Genomic DNA, 19,859 nt, shown 5'->3' with positions numbered 1-19,859 from the left:
TGTGACCCCGTTGTTGGGTAGCGATGGTCTCTGTGGCCGAACTGTACTTCCCAAGCGCTCTGCACACAGTAAGCGCTCAAGAAATATGACTAAATCATCTGTAAAATGGGGATTGAGGCTGTGACCCCCATGAGGAACCTCGGTCCAACCCAATCTTCGAGACTGAACGCCCGTTGGTGGGCGGCGATTGTCTCTGTTGCCGAACTGTACTTTCCAAGCGCCCAGTACGGTGCCACGCACACAGTAAGCGCTCAATAAATACGAATGAATGAACGAACGCTCCCCCGGACCCGCCACGGCGGTTGGTACAGTGCCGGGCACATAGTAGGGACTCTCTGTTGCCGAACTGCATTTTCCTAGCGCTGGTAATAATAATAATGATGGCATTTGTTAAGTGCTTACTATGTGCGAAGCACTGTTCTAAGCGCTGGGGGGGTGGGGGAGATACAAGGTGATTAGTTTGTCCCACGTGGGGCTCACAGTCTTCATCCCCATTTTACAGATGAGGGAACTGAGGCACAGAGAAGTGAAGTGACTTGCCCAAAGTCACACAGGTGACAAGCGGCAGAGCTGGGATTAGAACCCATGACCTCTGACTCCCAAGCCCGGGCTCTTTCCACTGGGCCACGCAGTACAGTGCCCCGCACACAGTAAGCGCTCAATAAATACGCCTGAATGAACGGACCATTCGCCTGGACCCGCCGCAGCGGCTGCTACACTGCCGGGCACGTAGTAGGGACTCTCTGTTGCCGAACTGTATATTCCAAGCGCTTAGTACGGTGCCCCGCATACAGTAAGAGCTCAATAAATAGGACTGGATGAACGAACGCTCCGCCTGGATCCGCCGCAGCGTCTGGTACACTGCCGGGCACGTAGTAGAGACTCTGTGTTGCCGAACTATACCTTCCAGGCGCCCAGTACAGTGCCCCGCACACAATAAGCACTCAGTAAATACAAGTGAATGAACGAACGCTCCACCTGGACCTGCCACAGCGGTTGGTGTACAGTGCCGGGCACGTAGTAATAGTAATAATAATGTTGGTATTTGTTAAGCGCTTACTGTGTGCAGAGCACTGTTCTAAGCGCTGGGGTAGATACAGGGTAATCAGGTTGTCCCACATGAGGCTCACAGGCTTCACCCCCATTTTACAGATGAGGTAACTGAGGCCCAGAGAAGTGAAGTGACTTGCCCACAGTCACACAGCTGACAAGTGGCAGAGGCAGGGTTCGAACCCATGACCTCTGACTCCCAAGCCCGGGCTCTTTCCACTGAGCCACGTTGATTTAGAGACTCTCTGCTGCCGAACAGTACATTAATAATAATAATGTTGGTATTTGTTAAGCGCTTACTATGTGCAGAGCGCTGTTCTAAGCGCTGGGGTAGACACAGGGGAATCAGGTTGTCCCACGTGGGGCTCACAGTCTTCATCCCCATTTGACAGATGAGGTCACTGAGGCACAGAGAAGTGAACTGACTTGCCCACAGTCACACAGCTGACAAGTGGCAGAGCCGGAATTCGAACCTATGACCTATGACTCTGAAGCCCGGTCTCTTTCCACTGAGCCACAGGCGCCCAGTACAGTGCCCCGCACACAATAAGCGCTCAATAAATACAACTGAACTAACGCCCCGCCTGGACCCGCCGCAGCGGCTGCCACACTGCCGGGCACGTAGTAGGGACTCTCTGTTGTCGAACTATACCTTCCAGGCGTCCAGTACAGTGCCCGCATACAGTAAGCGCTCAATAAATATGACTGAATTAAGAAAGCTCCGCCTGGACCCGCCGCAGCGGTTGGTACAGTGCCGGGCACGTGGTAGAGACTTTCTGTTGCCGAACTGTACTTTCCAAGCGCTCAGTACAGCGCCCCGCACATAATAAGCACTCAATAAATACGCCTGAATGAACGAACGCTCCGCCTGGACCCACCGCAGCGGTTGGTACAGTCCCGGGCACGTAGTAGAGACTCTCTGTTGCCGAACTGTACCTTCCAGGCGCTTAGTACAGTGCCCACATACAAGAAGCGCTCAATAAATACCAGTGAACGTTCCGTCTGGGCCCGCCACAGCGTCCGCTACACTGCCGGGAACGTAGTAGAGACTCTTCTGCCGAACTGTACCTTCCAAGAGCCCAGTACGGTGCCCCGCACAGAGCAGGCGCTCAGTAAATAGGACCGAAGGGCTAGTCAGCGCTTAGAGAAGCCGCGTGGCTCAGTGGAAAGAGCCCGGGCTGGGGAGTCGGAGGTCATGGGTTCGAATCCTGACTCTGCCACTTGTCAGCTGTGGGACTGTGGGCAAGTCACTTCACTTCTCTGGGCCTCAGTTCCCTCATCTGTCAAATGGGGATGAAGACTGGGAGCCTCCCGTGGGACCACCTGATGACCCTGTATCTCCCCCAGCGCTTAGAACAGTGCTCTGCACCTAGTAAGCGCTTAACAAATCCCAACATGATCATTCTTCTCTGTACCTCATCTGTAAAATGGGGATGAAGACTGTGAGCCTCACATGGGACCACCTCATGACCCTGTATCTCCCCCAGCGCTTACAACAGTGCTCTGGCACATAGTAAGCGCTTAACAAACACCAACATGATTATTATTCTCTGGGCCTCAGTGACCTCATCTGTCCAATGGGGATGAAGACTGGGAGCCTCACGTGGGACAACCTGATGACCCTGTATCTCCCCCAGTGCTTAGAACAGTGCTCTCCACATAGTAAGCGCTTAACAAATACCAACATTATTATTATTATTCCCTGGGCCTCAAATCCCTCATCTGTCAAAAGGGGATGAAGACTGTGCGCCCCACGTGGGACAATCTGACAATCCTGTATCTCCCCAGCGCTTAGAACAGTGCTCTGCACATAGTAATAATGTTGGTATTTGTTAAGGGCTATGAGCTGAGCACTGTTCTAAGCGCTGCGGGAGACACAGGATCGTCAGGTTGTCCCACGTGAGGCTCACAGTTAATCCCCATTTTACAGATGACAGAACTGAGGCCCAGAGAAGTGAAGTGACTTGCCCACAGTCACCCAGGTGACAAGTGGCAGAGCCTGGATAGTAAGTGCTTAACAAATGACAACATGATTATTCTTCTTCTCAGGGCCTCAGTTCCCTCATCTGTCAAATGGGGATGAAGACTGGGAGCCTCATGTGGGACCACCTGATGACCCTGCATCTCCCCCAGCGCTTACAACAGTGCTCTGCACATAGTAAGCGCTTAACAAATGACAACATGATTATTATTCTTCTCAGGGCCTCAGTTCCCTCATCTGTCAAATGGGGATGAAGACTGGGAGCCTCACGTGGGACCACCTGATGACCCTGCATCTCCCCCAGCGCTTACAACAGTGCTCTGCACCCAGGAAGCGCTTAACAAATCCCAACATGATTATTATTATTCTCTGGGCCTCAGTGACCTCATCTGTCCAATGGGGATGAAGACTGTGAGCCTCACGTGGGACCACCTGATGACCCTGCATCTCCCCCCGCGCTTACAACAGTGCTCTGCACCTAGGAAGCGCTTAACAAACCCCAACATGATTAATAATAATAATTGAGGAGATTATTGAGAAGCAGCGTGGCTCAGTGGAAAGAGTCTGGGCTTTGGAGTCAGAGGTCATGGGTTCGAATCCCGGCTCGGCCACTTGTCAGCTGGGTGACTGGGGGCAAGTCACTTCACTTCTCTGGGCCTCAGTGACCTCATCTGTCAAATGGGGATGAAGACTGTGAGCCCCACGTGGGGCAACCTGATTCCCCTGTGTCTCCCCCAGCGCTTAGAACAGTGCTCGGCACATAGTAAGCGCTTAACCAATACCAACATTATTAACTACCGTCCTCCTCTTCTCAGGACCATCCTATGTCTGCCCTCTCCCTCCCTTAGGGCCCGACTGCCCGAAAGGGGGGGGGGCTTGAAACGGGGATTTGAAACGATAAAGAAAACGGTTTCAAGGCGGCCGTTTCCCCGACCTCCCACCGGCTCCGGTGGTGACTCTCCCTTCTCCCGCTGTTGGTCCTGAAAGCGCAGTCTTGGGGGGAGGTTTTTTTTGGGGGGGGGGGAGGTCCTTTGGAGTGGAGAATTTGGGAGGATGAAAGGGGGGGGGGAGGGGCATCCCTAGCGTGGCTAGTGGAAAGAGCCCGGGCTGGGGAGTCAGAGGTCATGGGTTCGAATCCCGGCTCTGCCACTTGTCAGCTGGGTGACTGGGGGCAAGTCGCTTCGCTCCTCTGGGCCTCAGTGGCCTCATCTGTCAAATGGGGATGAAGACTGGGAGCCCCACGTGGGACCACCTGAGGGTCCTGTGTCTCCCCCAGCGCTTAGAACAGTGCTCTGCACCTAGGAAGCGCTTAACAGATCCCAACATTATTATTATTATTATCTCTCAGAGGCCCCTGTGGGCGTCGGGGGCGGTGAGGAGGGTCGGGAGCGCGCGCTGTGGGGGGGGGGGGGTAACGGCCGCCCACCAACGGCGCCCCCCTCCCTCCCCCCGACGGACGAACGACACCGATTTTTCCCGAGCGACGGCTGCTGTCACCTCGCGTCTCCCCGCCCTCCTCTCGCTCCCACTCACTCGTCCTTCCGGGCGGCGGCGGGAGCGGGGAGGGATCGGCTCCTCACGCCCCTGCCCCGAGGCCCTGCAATGGCGGCGGCGGCGGCGGCTGAAAGGACGGCGCGCGCCACGCCGGCGGCGGCACTACGCAAGCGCAGTGGCTCCCGCGCGGCACGAGGCCGAGGGGCGGCGGCTGAAGGGGGACGCGCGCGCGCCGCCGGCGGCACTGCGCAAGCGCAGTGGCTCCCGCGCGGCACGAGGCCGAGGGGCGGCGGCTGAAGGGGGACGCGCGCGCGCCGCCGGCGGCACTGCGCAAGCGCAGTGGCTCCCGCGCGGCACGAGGCCGAGGGGCGGCGGCTGAAGGGGGACGCGCGCGCGCCGCCGGCGGCATTGCGCAGGCGCAGTGGCTCCCGCGCGGCACGAGGCCGAGGGGCGGCGGCTGAAGGGGGACGCGCGCGCGCCGCCGGCGGCACTGCGCAGGCGCAGTGGCTCCCGCGCGGCACGAGGCCGAGGGGCGGCGGCTGAAGGGGGACGCGCGCGCGCCGCCGGCGGCACTGCGCAGGCGCAGTGGCTCCCGCGCGGCACGAGGCCGAGGGGCGGCGGCGGTTTTCAGGCCCCCCCACTCAACGGTCCTCAGGCCCCCCCCCCCCACGCCTCCAGCCCGGCCTACAGAAATAATAATAATAACGATGTGATTGGTTAAGCGCTTCCTATGGGCAGAGCACTGTTCTCATAATAATAATCATATTAGGATTGGTTAATAATAATAATAATAATGTTGGTATTTGTTAAGCGCTTATTATGTGCCGAGCACTGTTCTAAGCGCTGGGGGAGACACAGGGGAATCAGGTTGTCCCACGTGGGGCTCACAGTCTTCATCCCCATTTTACAGATGAGGGAACTGAGGCACAGAGAAGTGAAGTGACTCACCCACAGTCACACAGCTGACAAGTGGCAGAGCCGGGATTCGAACTCGTGACCTCTGACTCCAAAGCCCACGCTCTTTCCACTGAGCCACGCTGCTTCTCTAAATCTGTAATTTAGGCGCTTACTATGTGCAGTGCACTGTTCTAATAATAATAATCATATTAAGCGCTTACTATGTGCAGAGCACTTTTCTAATAATAATCACGTTGGGATTGGTTAAGTGCTTCCTATGTGCAGAGCACTGTTCTAATAGTAATAATCATCATGTTGGGATTGGTTAAGTGCTTCCTATGTGCAGAGCGCTGTTCTAATAATAATAATCATGTTGGGATTGGTTAAGCGCTTACTATGTGCAGAACACTGAGCTAATAATAATAATCATGTTGGGATTGGTTAAGCGCTTCCTATGTGCAGAGCGCTGTTCTAATAATAATCATCATCATGTTGGGATTGGTTAAGCGCTTCCTATGTGCAGAGCACTGATCTAATAATAATCATCATCATGTTGGGATTGGTTAAGCGCTTACTATGTGCAGAACACTGATCTAATAATAATAATCATGTTGGGATTGGTTAAGCGCTTCCTATGTGCAGAGCGCTGTTCTAATAATAATAATCATGTTGGGATTGGTTAAGCGCTTCTTATGTGCAGAGCACTGTTCTAATAATAATAATAATCATGTTGGGATTGGTTAAGCGTTTACTATTTGCAGAACACTGATCTAATAATAATAATCATATTAAGCGCATACTATGTGCAGAGCACTGTTCTAATAATAATAATCATGTTGGGATTGGTTAAGCGCATCCTATGTGCAGAGCCCTTTTCTAAACGCTGGGGGAGATACAGGGTCATCAGGTTGTCCCACATGAGGCTCATAGTCCTCATGCCCATTTTGCAGATGGAGGAACTGAGGCCCAGAGAAGCAAAGTGACTTGCCCACAGTCACCCAGCCGACAAGTGGCAGAGCCGGGATTCGAACCCATGACCTCTGACCCAAGCTCACTCCACTGGGCCACGCCGCTTACTCTTTTAATTCCATCCTGCCACTTGTTGGCTGTGTGACCTTGGTGGAGGCATTTCACTTCACTGGGCCTCAGTTCTCTCCGCCCCTCCCCATTCCCCCTACTCCCTCCCTCTGCTCTACCCACTTCCCCTCCCCATAATAATAATAATAATGGTGGTATTTGTTAAGCACTTACTCTGTGCAAAGCACCGTTCTAAGCACTGGGGGGATACAAGGTGATCAGGTTGTCCCACATGGGGCTCACAGTTTTTAATCCCCATTTTACAGATAAGTTAACTGAGGCACAGAGAAGTTAAGTGACTTGCCCAAAGTCACACAGCTGGTAAGCGGCAGAGCCGGGATTAGAACGCATGACGTCTGACTCCCAAGCCCAGGCTCTTTCCACTCTGACCATGCTGCTTCTCCAATATATTATTTATTACTCTATTTTATTAATGAGGTGTATCTATTATTCTATTGATCTAATTTATTATCTTATTATTTAGAGAAGCAGCATGGTTTAGTGGAAGGAGCCTGGGCTTGGGAGTCAGAAGTCGTGGGTTCTAATCCCAGCTCCACCACCATTCAGCTGTGTGACTTTGGGCAAGTCACTTCACTTCTCTGTGCCTCAGTTCCCTCATCTGTAAAATGGGGATGAAGACTGTGAGCCCCACGTGGGACAACCTGATTAGCTTGTATCTACCCCAGCGCTTAGAACAGTGCTTGGCACATAGTAAGCGCTTTACAAATACCACCGTCATCATCATCATCATTTATCTTGATGATATTGCTGCCTGACTACTTGTTTTGTTTTGTTGTCTGACCCCCTTCTAGACTGTGAGCCCGTTGTTGGGCAGGGATTGTCTCTATCTGTTGCCGAATTGTACATTCCAAACGCTTAGTACAGTGCTCTGCACACAGTAAGCGTTCAATAAATACGATTGAATGAAAGAATGAATATTAAATGGGGATTAAGACCGGGAACCTCAATGTGGGACAACCTGATGACCTTGCATCTACCCCAGTGCTTAGAACAGTGCTTGGCACATAGTAAGTGCTTAACAAATACCATAATTATGGTTATTATTTTCCTGTCCCAGGAGATGCTGGGTTTGGGGGTCTTCATGTCGGTGCAAGGGGACCCCGTCAGCCGGACAGTGTCTCCTCTCTCCCCTACAGATCTAGTAGATCTAACGTGTATTTCTCCCCCACCCCCAGCGCTTAGAACAGGGCTTGGCGCATAGCACTAAAGTCATATTATTTATTATTATTATTAGTCAGAAATTTGTTGAGAAGCAGCATGACATAGTGGACACAGCATGGGCCTGGAGTCAGAAGGTCATGGGTTCTAATTCCGGCTCCACCACTTGTCTGCTGTGTGACCCTGGGTAAGTCACTTCACTTCTCTGGGCCTCAATTCCCTCATCTGTAAAATGAGGATTGAGACTGTGAGCCCCATGTACAAGCCCGATTTGCTTGTGTCCAGTCCAGTGCTTAGTACAGTGCTTGACACATAGTAAGTGCTTAAATACCATAATTATTATTATTACTATTACTAATAGGATTCTTGAAGCAGAGTTCTACCTGCTAGGAAATGGGAAAGGTCTTTCCTAAGAAAGAAAAGCCATCTCACTGGTTTCCCGTTTTGTGGTGTCCCTTTTGTATTGTTTTTAAAATGGAATTTGTTAAGCACTTACTATGTGCCAGGCACTGTACTACTTGAGGTAAATATGAGTCGCATGTGGAACATGAAGTGCGCCCAACCTGATTAGCTTGTCTCTACCCCAGCCTTTAGTATAGCGCTTTGACATATATCATAAAAAGAAAAAAAAAATCTAATCAGGTTGGACATAGTCCAAGTCCCACTTGGGGCTCACAGTGATAATCCCCATTTTACAGATGTGGTAACTGAGGCATAGAGAAGTTAAGTGACCTGCCCAAGGCAACGGAACAGACATGTGTGATTAGAACCCAGGTCCCCTGACTCCCAGGTCTGTGCTCCTTCCAATAGGCCGTGTTGCTAATATCTGTGACTTTGGATAATTATTGATGGCATTTGTTAAGCACTTACTATGTGCAAAGCACTGTTCTATGCGCTGGAGAGGATACAAGGTGATCAGGTTGGGCCCCGTGGGGCTCGCAGTCTGCATCCCCATTTGACAGATGAGGGAACTGAGGCACAGAAAAGTTAAGTGACTTACCCAGAGTCACACAGCTGACAAGCGGCTGAGCCGGGATTTGAACCCATAATAATAATGTTGGTATTTGTTAAGCGCTTACTACGTGCAGAGCACTGTTCTAAGCGCTGGGGTCGATACAGGGTAATGAGGTTGTCCCACGTGAGCCCCACAGTTAATCCCCATTTTACAGATGAGGTAACTGAGGCACAGAAAAGTTAAGTGACTTACCCAAAGTCACACAGCCGACAAGCGGCTGAGCCTGGAATTTGAACCCATGACCTCTGATTCCCATGCCCGGGCTCTTTCCACTGAGCCACGCTGCTTCTCTAATGTAGTAATGATATTTATGAGCAGCCTTATTAAAATCGCATATCCTTCAAGAGGACTTTCCAGATTAGCTCTATTTTCCCCGACTCCTTCTGTCTTTTCCATGCCCCATGCATTTGGATCTGCACTTTTTGCACATTTGATATTCACCCCACCCTCAGCCCCACAGCACTTACGTACCTATCCATAGTTCAGTTACATAACACCTGCCTCCTCTTCTACACTTTAAGCTCTGTGGGGGCAAGGGACGTGTCTTCCAACTCCGTTGCATTGTATTCTCCTAAATGCTTAGTACAGTGCTCTGTACTAAGGTTGCCTATCAACCTTCGCACGAAACAAAAACTTCTCACTCTAGGCTTCGAGGTTCTCCATCACCTTGCCCCCTCCCACCTCTCCTCCCTTCTCTCTTTCCACCGCCCACCCCGCACGCTCCGCTCCTCTGCCGCCCACCTCCTCACCGTCCCCCGTTCTCGCCTATCCCTCCGTCGACCCCCGGGCCACCTTCTCCCGCTGTCCTGGAACGCCCTCCCTCCTCACCTCCGCCAAACTCATTCTCTTCCCCTCTTCAAAACCCTACTTAAAGCTCACCTCCTCCAAGAGGCCTTCCCAGACTGAGCTCCCCTTTTCCCTCTGCTCCCTCTCCTCAGCTAAGCCCTCTTTTCCCCCTTTCCCTCTGCTCCTCCCCCTCCTCTCCCTTCCCCTCCCCTCAGCACCGTGCTCGTCCGCTCAACTGTATATATTTTCATCACCCTATTTATTTTGTTAATGAGATGTACATCACCCTGATTCTATTTATTGCTATTGATTTAATGAGATGTTCATCCCCTTGATTCTATTTATTGCTATTGTTTTCGTCTGTCCGTCTCCCCCGATTAGACCGTTAAGCCCGTCAATGGGCAGGGACTGTCTATCTGTTGCCGATTTGTACATTCCAAGCGCTTAGCACAGTGCTCTGCACCTAGTAAGCGCTCAATAAATACTATTGAATGAATGAATGAAGGCTCTGCACACAGTAACTGCTCAATAAATACCACTGATTGATTGAACTCCACTGGATGCAATAATAAGCACTGGTATAGCTACACGATGATCAGATCAATCAGATCAGTCACATCTCCTGCCCCACATGGAGCTCACAGTGTAAAAGAAGAGAAAAGGTATTTTGGAATTTCGCAGATGAGGAAGCTGGGGCCCAGAGAGGTTAAGTAGCTGGGCCAAAGTCACACAGTAGACAAGTGGCACAGCTAGGATTAGAAACCCAGTCTCCTAGCTCTAGTCCTGTGCTCTTTCCGCTAGTCCCCATAGCCCCGTTCTCGTGTCCTTCTCAGCCTGCATCTATTTGATGTGTGAGCACCCCCAAAATACTAGCAATAGCTTTTTTTCCATTTCACTGTGATCCAAGGTTTTCAAATTATTCATTCATTCATTCAATAATATTTATTGAGCGCTTACTATGTGCAGAACACTGTACTAAGCACTTGGAATGTACAAATCGGTAACAGATACAGTCCCTGCCCTTTGATGGGCTTACAGTCTAATCAGGGGACAGACAGACAAAAATAGCAATAAATATCACATTGTAAGAGTTGATTTCAGCTTTGTGCCCCACTTCCAAGGAGTAAGATGGTTGTAAACCGACCTACCTACTGCAGTGAGCCCAATAATGAAATTATTAGGGAATAATGAAATATTAGGGAAGCAGCGTGGCTCAGTGGAAAGAGCACGGGCTTGGGAGTCAGAGGTCATGGGTTCGAATCCCGGCTCCGCCACTTGTCAGCTGGGTGACTGTGGGCAAGTCACTTAACTTCTCTGGGCCTCAGTCACCTCATCTGTAAAATGAGGATTAAGACTGTGAGCCTCACGTGGGACAACCTGATTACGCTGTATCTCCCCCAGCGCTTGGAACAATGCTCTGCACATAGTAAGCGCTTAACAAATACCAATAAGGGTGCATCGATTTACTGATAGTCCTGCAGCATATCTAGCAGTGAAATTATGGTAGATTTTTAACAAAATTTTCAGTAGAGAGCCAATCTCACTCTTATTTTTTCAGGCTAAAGCATCATTGATAAGCTTTCATATTTAGGTTCAACAAATGTCTACTTGATTAGTTATGAACTATGCCCTAAGTAGAATGGTCTTTTATCAGTTTCAATAAAACCTGATAGGAAGAGATTAGGATGAATTTCAACTGTGTGGAGACCAGGATGGGGGAATCACCCCAAATTTAAAAATATAGATTTCATTCTTTTAATTACTCACTCTTTTCAGTTAATCCCCTCAGCGTCCCATCCTATTCCTGCTAATGTTGGTATTTGTTAAGCGCTTACTATGTGTAAAGCACTGTTCTAAGCGCTGGGGGGATACAAGGTGATCAGGTTGTCCCACATGGGGCTCACAGTTTTTAATCCCCATTTTAAAGATGAGGTAACTGAGGCACAGAGAAGTTAAGTGACTTGCTCAAAGGCACACAACTGGCAAGCGGCAGATCTGGGATTAGAAACCATGACCTGTGACTCCCAAGCCCATGCTCTTTCCACTGAGCCACACTTGCTTCCCACCATCTTGCTTTTGCACGGTAGACTATCCTTGAGGGTTTGGTGGACTGGCCAGCATTTAAAATTTCTCCACTGATGCAGATGTGCAGTTACTATAGATCAACTCCCAAGCGTTTAGTACAGTGCTCTACACACATTAAATGCTCAGTAAATATGACAGATACACCCACCAGATCAGACACACACATCTTGTTCACTTTAGATGACTGTTTCAGCAAACTTTGGTCTACCCATGCAATTACCTGCTGCTGGTCACTTTCCCCAGCCAGGAGAAGAGTCCTTGTCACTTATGAAGTGCTTGACCCGTTCAACTTCTGGTAGCAGGAACTGTTACAATCTGTGGTTTACAATATAGACATGCTTCCCTGCACACAATTGTACACCAATATGTATGTGCCCATGCCCATATCCACTCTTTGTGCATGTCAGTCAGTTCCTCCTTAGATGTGATTTTTCTACTACCTGATCCCTTCTACTCCCAACACCAGAAAAAAACAATTTCCACAGTGCCTAGCCCACTGAAGAAATGGTGGTCCAGTGGCATTTTTTATGGTATTTGTTAAGCACTATGTTCCAGGCACTGTACTAAGCGCTGGGGTAGATACAAAATAATCAGGTTGGACATTGTCCATGTCCCACATGGGGTTCTGAGTTTTAATTCCAGAGGTAACTTGGGCAAAGAGAAATTGAGTGACTTGCCCAAGGTCAAACAACAGGCAAATGGTGAAGCTGAGATTAGAACCTGGGTCTTCTGACTCCCAGGCCCATGCTCTTTCCACTAAGCCACACTTCCCTAGATATGTTTCCATGACAAATGAATGGGCCACAGTGTCCAATCCAAAATCTATGAGTCTAAGATTTTAACTGTGAATGAAATAAATCCTCAATGAGTAGAGGGGTGTGCTAATGTTGAAAAAGAAAGTGGGGGCATCAAATTAAAGACATAATGCGATTAAAAAAAAACATGGTAAAGAAATAGGCAGCTCTGAATAAGGGATTACTACACCGATAGTATATTTTCCCCATAAATCCATTGAAATATGATTTTGACATTTTGCTTTATTAGGCAGGGGAGGGAAGAGTATGACAAGGAACAGGGAGAACTACCCTGACCAACCTGGATAGTAGAGGAAGCCATCCAGGAGCAGGTGGTTTGGGAGAAGGGCAACCAGCTATCTAATTGAGGGGCAGTTTTGACAGCCTGGTGAAAGCTGGGGTAGAAATGCTAGTCCTGGACCCCAGCCCCGAAATGGGAGAAGCTGCCCAAGAACATGGAGTTAGGCAGTTAAATAGCCCTGGATCTTGTGGATAATCCGCAGTCCTTATATCCATATCTACATAGGAGGGGATTGTATTTTATTCTCATTTTAACAAAAATCCATCAAACTTTGGTGTAGAAATACGATGGTTTTATTTTATACCCGGGGCACACTGGTTTTATAACTTTGCTTCCTTTCTCCACTGCATTAATTTGAATTGGGTTTCCATGCATTTGAGCACTGTCCTCACACAGGAGAGAGAAGAAAGTTGTTGAGGCTGAGGACACTATTAGTAAGAGCTGCATCAATAACCCAAATAAGTATTTGAGGAAAAAATAGAAAACTTTGCTTACAAAAATAATTATATACATTTAAAAATAAAACTCTTAAGCATCTAACAGTGTTTCGGGTTCAGGCAGCACAATTCCTTCCAAGAGTTTAAGACACTATTGAAGAGTAACGGCTCTCCGGAAGTATTTGGGACAATTCTACAGATCTCATCATTTTATATAATGAAATATGCCACAAACAGCCGGTGAAGACTGGGGTTTTGAAAATTCTTCTGGAGAATCAGTGTATAAAACGCTATTTTTTAAGTCATTAGTTTATCCCCTCTGCTCCCTTGGGCTGCTCTTTAGGGGATTTCTCGCCCAGGTCTCAGTGGTTTCTCTCCTCTGAGGCGTAAATAATGCGATATGTACTCACGGATAACATTTCTTTGAAATGACTTTAATGGTTTCACTTCACATTGACATATAATGCAGTGTGTAGTTGGAGAGGGGTGTGCACATCTTGTAGGGGCCTCCCCAAAGAATGGGGGTAGGGGTGGGGAGGGGGGATACCCGGCAGTAGGAGAAGTTTCAGGGGTATTTGATAGGCGGGCAAGGAGACAAGCCAGAGGAGACCAGAGGAAGGTAGTGTCGATCTCCCCTAGATCTCCTTTTGCGTTTATGTGGCTCCCATTTCCACAGTACAAGGGGAGGGAAGGAGATGACAGGGAAGTAGGGCAACCTGTGCCTGGGACAGAGCCCACGGTCCACTGGGTAGGGAATGGGCAGCTCTGGTGAGATGGCAAGGATCCTGGCACTTTAGGGCCTCGGGATCAGGAGATCTTGTTGGGGAAGCAATGGGGATGGCCCTCGGAAGAGCAAGTCTGGTCACCGGGTACCGCTTCTGGGTCTGTGCCTGCTCTGCCTCTCTCTTCCAGGGTAAAACCCTCCGTCAAAGTGCTGCAGTGTAAAGCTGCCTCTGCCCTCCACCCTCTGGCCTACTTGCTTAGAGGTGGGTTGAGGGGGCTGACCGAGGATGAAGTTGGAGAAAATGGATGGGAGGTTATGAGGGTGGGGCCCACGATAATGGCCGCCCCAGGCCCTGCTTTGCCGAGCTCAAGACCGGGTTAGAATGTGAACCCCGGCCTGGCAGGTCAGGACAAGCCATTGGATTGGGAAGAGCTTATGTCTAGTTCTAATGAGACGCTTACTAGGTGAGGCTATATTAGGATGTTATGCTGATAAAAAATTATTTCCTTAATTTAAAAAAGACCCATTCATTATTTGTATATTAGACACGTAGACTTATTCAAACGCTTTAAAGCACATCAGGTTCTTCAGAGTACTAAATTCTGTATAAAATATTGACTTCTTTTTCTTAATAGAAACAGTAATTTGCACTTTACTGATTTGTGTGAGTCTCGTTCAGAGGACCACTTTGTTTCCACCACTAGATGGCCTGGTGCTCCAAGCAATCTAGAAATAACCGGGCCTTCTCGAATGCAGCTTTGCTCTTTGGCAGGTGGCTTTTCAGTCTGTCTTGATAAATATCTAAAATAGAAAAAAGGACGAAACTGTTAGGATTCGAAAAGGATTTCAAATCAGGCGCCACCCTCTTTGACCTTTCCGTCTTCCAAATCCGTCCAACCATAGCTCTCCCCCATCTCCAAACCTTGCCGGATGCCCGCCTCTTCCAGGTCACGTCTCCCCAGACCACACACCCTCCTAACTGCCACCTCGGAACTCATTCACGGTCTAGGGTGGCCAGTGTCCACTCTAGCAGATGCTGGACAGCCAGGAACAAATGACATGGCATGTGCCCCACCAGTCATACAACATAATTTTAAAATGTCACATGGAACGTCTACCAGAACCTTCAACTCACTCCAGACTTTTTCCAGTCCCTTCCAGGTCCCTCTGAACACGAATGCTGCTTCCAAGTCATGGAACTTTAGGAGCAAGAGCTAAGATGACGGGAAACTTTGTGTTGAAAATAAAAATACCAGCCATGGAGGTAGCCGCTATCATCTCCGTACAAGGCAGGGAACTGACAACCTGAAAACTGGTCCCCCTGCCCCAGACACCATCAGCACTGATGTACATATCAGTTTCTGCATGCTACTGTTCAAACACTTATTCATTCATTTATCCCCCTCCCATTCTTTGGTTATGACTGGTTCTCGTGCTCATTTTCCACCTATCTGGAAATTATTTTGTGCCTGTCTCTACTTTTAGCACGAAAGTTCTTTGTGGGCAGGGCCTATGTCTTTTACCACTATTGAACAAATTCTCCCAAGTGCTTAGCACCATGCTCTGCATTCAGAAGGGATTCAATGAATACACTGATTTATTCCCCGACTTTCAACATTTTTTCTTTAAACTTTTCCACTGTCCTCTTCCAAAGTCGTCTTTGGAATTTTATTCTTGGGCAATCAGCTATGGAGAACTCGGGTGCAAAGATTTAAATAAAGGGAGAGGGTCCCTTGGACTGGCTCTTCCTCTGCCTCTCCCCCTCCCTAACTGTGCATGCGTGTCAATTCAAGACTCAGTTTTGGGTCTCTTCTTAATTTATACTCACTCCAGTCTCACAGCTTCCACTACCACCTCTGTGCTGTTGATTTCCAAATATACCTCACCAGCCCCGACCTCCCTCCTTCTCTGCAATCTCCTCCTGCTTCCAGGGCGTCTCAGTAGGGATATCCTGCCTCAAGCCAAACATGTCTACAGAAGCTGGATGGTAGAAGGTTAAGGAGAAAATAGAAGGAGGGGAATTGGAGGCAGCAGGTGAAAACAAAGCTGACTTGAGGAATCTGGACAAGATCAGTAGGAGGAAGGGGGGGCAGTGAGGTGGAGGGAATATGGTTTAGGGTAGGGACACTTAGATGTATTTGAAAGCAGAGGGGAAGGAGCCATCAGAGAGTGAGCAGAGGAAGAGCAGAAAACCAAGAGTGGGTGTAACTGTTTTTATAAAGCGTGAAGTGGGTAGAGTTGGAAACACAGGTGGAGGAGGTAGATTTCAAAAACAGGAAGATCTCCTCTTGAGCTACGACCAGGGAGGATGATAGAGTGGATAGTGAATTTCAGAGCAAAAGCTGAGACTGCCAGTAAGGATGGGAAAAGGGAGAGGTGGGGAATTGGATGGGGAAAGAAAGCAAAAGGGAAGGGAAAGACAGAAGTAGAAGAGAGAAGGAGGAGGAGGGGAGGGAGGGGATGGGGAAGGATGCTGAAAGAGAAGGAATTGAAACTGAGGAACGTTGGGAGTTCAACTTTCACCACAATCAAGCATGACACAGAATTAACAAAGCCCTTCAGTTTAAGTGGTAGGTTAATCAGGAGAAGGACTTGTTTACATCCCAAGTGATAACTTTATTCAACCTTACCTCACTCAGTAAAGCCCATACAGGTGAATCGGAGAGTACAGTTAACCGAAGAGCTTTTATTTTCCCCACTGTTGGGCTGATCGTACCTTCAGCAATTCCATTTTCAAACGCACCTTTAGAAAAACAGAAAAGGTGTGAATTATTTTCTGTGATTTTGGGTATGGAACAATGCATATATCTGACAAGCCAGCACACCTTACATCAGGTTGAATTTTTCTGAAATCCAGGTGCTGTTTAATCACTCTAAGAACATTTGTCTCATTATTCATCTAAAACATACGAGGTTTGGTTACTGTGCTTTTATCACAATTCATAATTAGAAGAACTGGACATTAGCCTTGGCCAACTTCAGCCACTTTATTCTTACTTACTACAATTATGCTGTCTTTTCCACTCAGTAAACATTAAGGATCCCCTTCTTTTCTCAATCTATACTCACTCTCTTGGGGAGCACATCTGCTTCCATGACTTCAACAACTATCTCTACGTGGATGACTTCCAAATCTACCTTGCCTGCTCTGACCTCCCTCTTTCTTTGAAATCTTGCAATTCTACCTGCCTCTAAGACATCATCACTCCATGGATGTCTTGCCAAGACCTCAAATTTAATATGTCCCAAACAGAAGTCTTCACCTTCCCTCCTACATCTTCTCCGCCACTCACCTTTGCCATAAGAGTTTACAACACCACCATCCTCCCCATCTCTCAAGCCTATACCTAGGCATTATCCTTGATTCCTCCCACTATTCCACCTTCATATTTAGTCTGTTGCCAAATCTTGACAATTCGTCCTTCACAACATTTCTAGAATGCACCCATTCCTTTCCAGCCAAACTGCCACCCGGATGGTCCGGGCCCTTTTTGACTACTGTATCAGTGTCAAAGTCAGCCAAGAGCTTCAGAAAGATAAAGATGGGATAGGGTTAGATTTGGCAAGAATGAGGTCATTGGTGGCTAAGGAGAGAGTGATCTCAGCAGGGTGAAGAGGGTGGACACGGGGTTGTTGAAGGAATAGAAGATGTAGATGAAGAACCAGAGACAGTGGGGATATTCGCTCTGTCTCCCCCTCTAGACTGTAAGCTCGTTATGGGCAGAGAACCTGACTGCTAATTCTGTCATACGGTACTTTCCCAGGCACTTAGTACCATGTTCTGCACATAGTAAGAGCTCAATAAACATGATTGATTGATTTAGACAGGATTGGGAGGAGGGGGATGGCTGGACCGTGCAATAGTAGCCAAAGCAGGCATTTCTAATAAGAGAAACATGGGTGTGTTGGAAGGCACAGGGGAGGGAGCCATTAGAGAGTGAGTGGTTGAAGAAGGCCATCAAGGAGAAAGAAGAGTGCTGCAAGAGTCTTTAGACGGTGAGAAGGGATGGGCTAGGAAGCATAGATGGAGGGTTTAGATCAGGCAAAAGAGAAACACATAGGTCGGGAGGACACATGTGCAAATCAAGTTTAGAAGTGAGGAGAGGGGAAGGAGAATTGCACCTTAGGTGAGATAGTATGCTTGCGTGAAGTTGGCTGAAAACTAGTTTCTTGGTATACTGGTTTATAGGATCCAGGCCAGAATTTCTTGGGATAGAGCTGTGGAAGAGTAGGGTAGGGTGGGTGGCCATAGAAAGAAATAAAAAATGTGAATTTACTCCTTACCCAAGGATGTAATCATGTCCCTTCACTCCATGCTCTTCCTTACCTATAGTCTACCCCCAATATGGCATCTTTAAATCTTTACAAACTAGGGTGGTTGTGCTGATCCAGTTCCTTATAAGGGAGCATGCTAATTGGGATGCAGGTATAAGTGTACTTGAGAGAATCTTTGTATATGCAAAATAATATCCATATATATATTTGTGTATGTATATATATATGTATATATATATATTGTGTGTGTATGTGTGTGTGTATGCTCTTTCAAAACTGTATGCCATTATTTGTATACGTTTCTATGTGAACAGGTCTCTGGTGATTTAGAAACCTATTCAGTGGTTTTCCCTTTTGCAACGTTGCTTGTCCGTCGCCAAATGCATCTTTGGGAAAATGGAAAAAGAGAAGGACTTAATGTACCAAAGAGAAACATCCCTAGAATGCACCTAGACAAGACATTTTCAGTGCACTAAACACTCTTCAAAGAAACATTAAGAGGAGGAAATTATTCCTGCTATTGGCCTCAGTGGGTCTGGCGGCCAAGCAGCTCAGGAGGAAGCATCTTTATTTGATTTAGCATTTGGCTGAGCTGGGTTATGTTCCATTTATTTGCTCCTGATATTATTATTTGATGCTCTAATTATCTGAGCTTGAGAAAATGTGGCATTCACTCTGGGTGGCTTTGGAGAAATATTATCCTTTCCCCACAAGATTTTGGATGATATTTTCTGAGATATAAAGCAGGATACGAAAGTTATTAAATCTAAAAATAAGAAAAACATTTGGAAAAAAATCACCTATAAACACTATTAAAGACCTGAAAAACCTAGAAGGCAAGACCAGCAGCGACAGCAGTCGATATACCAGGAATAGATCTCGGCTTTCAGTTGGTCATAGTGGATATGACCAGGGTCACCCAACCGGTCAGACCACATAATCCTCTAGAATGTAGTCTTCTTGTGGGCAGAGAAGATGCCTCCCAAATCTGTTACAGTGTAGTCTCCCAAGCGCTCAGTACACTGCTCTGCCCACAGTGAGCGCTCAATGAATTTGATTGATGACCCCACACATTTGGAGAACCCTATTCTTTACCTATGTGTGATGTTTTTCTGGAGAAGCTGTTTCCAATTCCCCTACTGCTTCATTGTGAGATCCTGGGTCCCACACTAGTCTTCCCTGCTGACGCACCTGGATTATGGCAACTGAAACAGTGTCCTGCTTCATTAGGTCCTTATGAGTAAGAATACAATGGACATGGAAGGAGTTTTCATTTATAAAGTGCCCTTCAAATGTAAAGCAACTCAGAAGCAGATGCAGAAATTCTGTGCTTGGTTCACTTGGTGCATTGACTTGGCCCCAGACCTTGAGAAAATCCTGGGACCTGCTGGCAGAGCTGCCCAAATTGTCAGGCAACAAGGGAAGCTGGAAGGCCAGGGAACTGTCACAAGATTTCAGAGTCACCACTGCCATAACTTCGAGAGAGTGAAAAAGAAGCTGATGATGGCTATTGTGAAATGACATTGCTCTTCAATGCAGGCAAAATCCTGGCCAGAATGCTTTTTGAATAGCTCCGACTGCTTTAGGCCTCAATTCAGCACACAGACTGTTTTGCAGGGCATACAATAATAATAATAATAATGGTATTTTTTAAGCACTGTTCTAAGCGCTGGGGTAGATACAAGGTAATCAGGTTGTCCCACATGGGGCTGCTAGACTGTGAGCTCGTTGTTGGGTAAGGATTGTCTCTATCTGTTGCCAAAT

At 48.0% G+C, this 19,859-nt stretch overlaps 2 protein-coding genes across 5 annotated transcripts in view; both read right to left on the bottom strand.

Moving 5' to 3' along the window:
* Positions 1–4,661, bottom strand: part of CLGN (calmegin) — a 38,875-nt gene extending 34,214 nt beyond the window's left edge. The window contains exon 1 of one of the 3 annotated variants that reach the window (XM_029076692.2): positions 4,565–4,661. The gene's annotated coding sequence lies outside the window, so the exon portion shown is untranslated. Of the gene's footprint in view, positions 1–4,528 lie in introns of all 3 variants that reach the window. The other 2 variants (XM_029076693.2, XM_029076691.2) reach the window with 2 other exon arrangements.
* An 8,848-nt stretch (positions 4,662–13,509) lies between these two features.
* The window catches only part of MGAT4D (MGAT4 family member D), a 77,623-nt gene continuing 71,273 nt past the window's right edge, over positions 13,510–19,859 (bottom strand). For both annotated transcript variants that reach the window (XM_029076695.2, XM_029076694.2), the window contains exons 15-16: positions 16,451–16,563; positions 13,510–14,621 (exon numbers count right to left, since the gene is read on the bottom strand). In XM_029076695.2, the coding sequence (XP_028932528.1) occupies positions 14,601–14,621; positions 16,451–16,563 (134 nt within the window). In that variant the 3' untranslated portion in view covers positions 13,510–14,600. The remainder of the gene's footprint in view (positions 14,622–16,450; positions 16,564–19,859) is intronic.

Source organism: Ornithorhynchus anatinus, chromosome 12 (assembly GCF_004115215.2).
Source record: "Ornithorhynchus anatinus isolate Pmale09 chromosome 12, mOrnAna1.pri.v4, whole genome shotgun sequence".
Lineage (NCBI taxonomy): Eukaryota > Metazoa > Chordata > Mammalia > Monotremata > Ornithorhynchidae > Ornithorhynchus > Ornithorhynchus anatinus.
The sequence above is the reverse complement of the archived record's forward strand: the minus strand, read 5'-3'. Positions and strand labels throughout refer to the sequence as shown.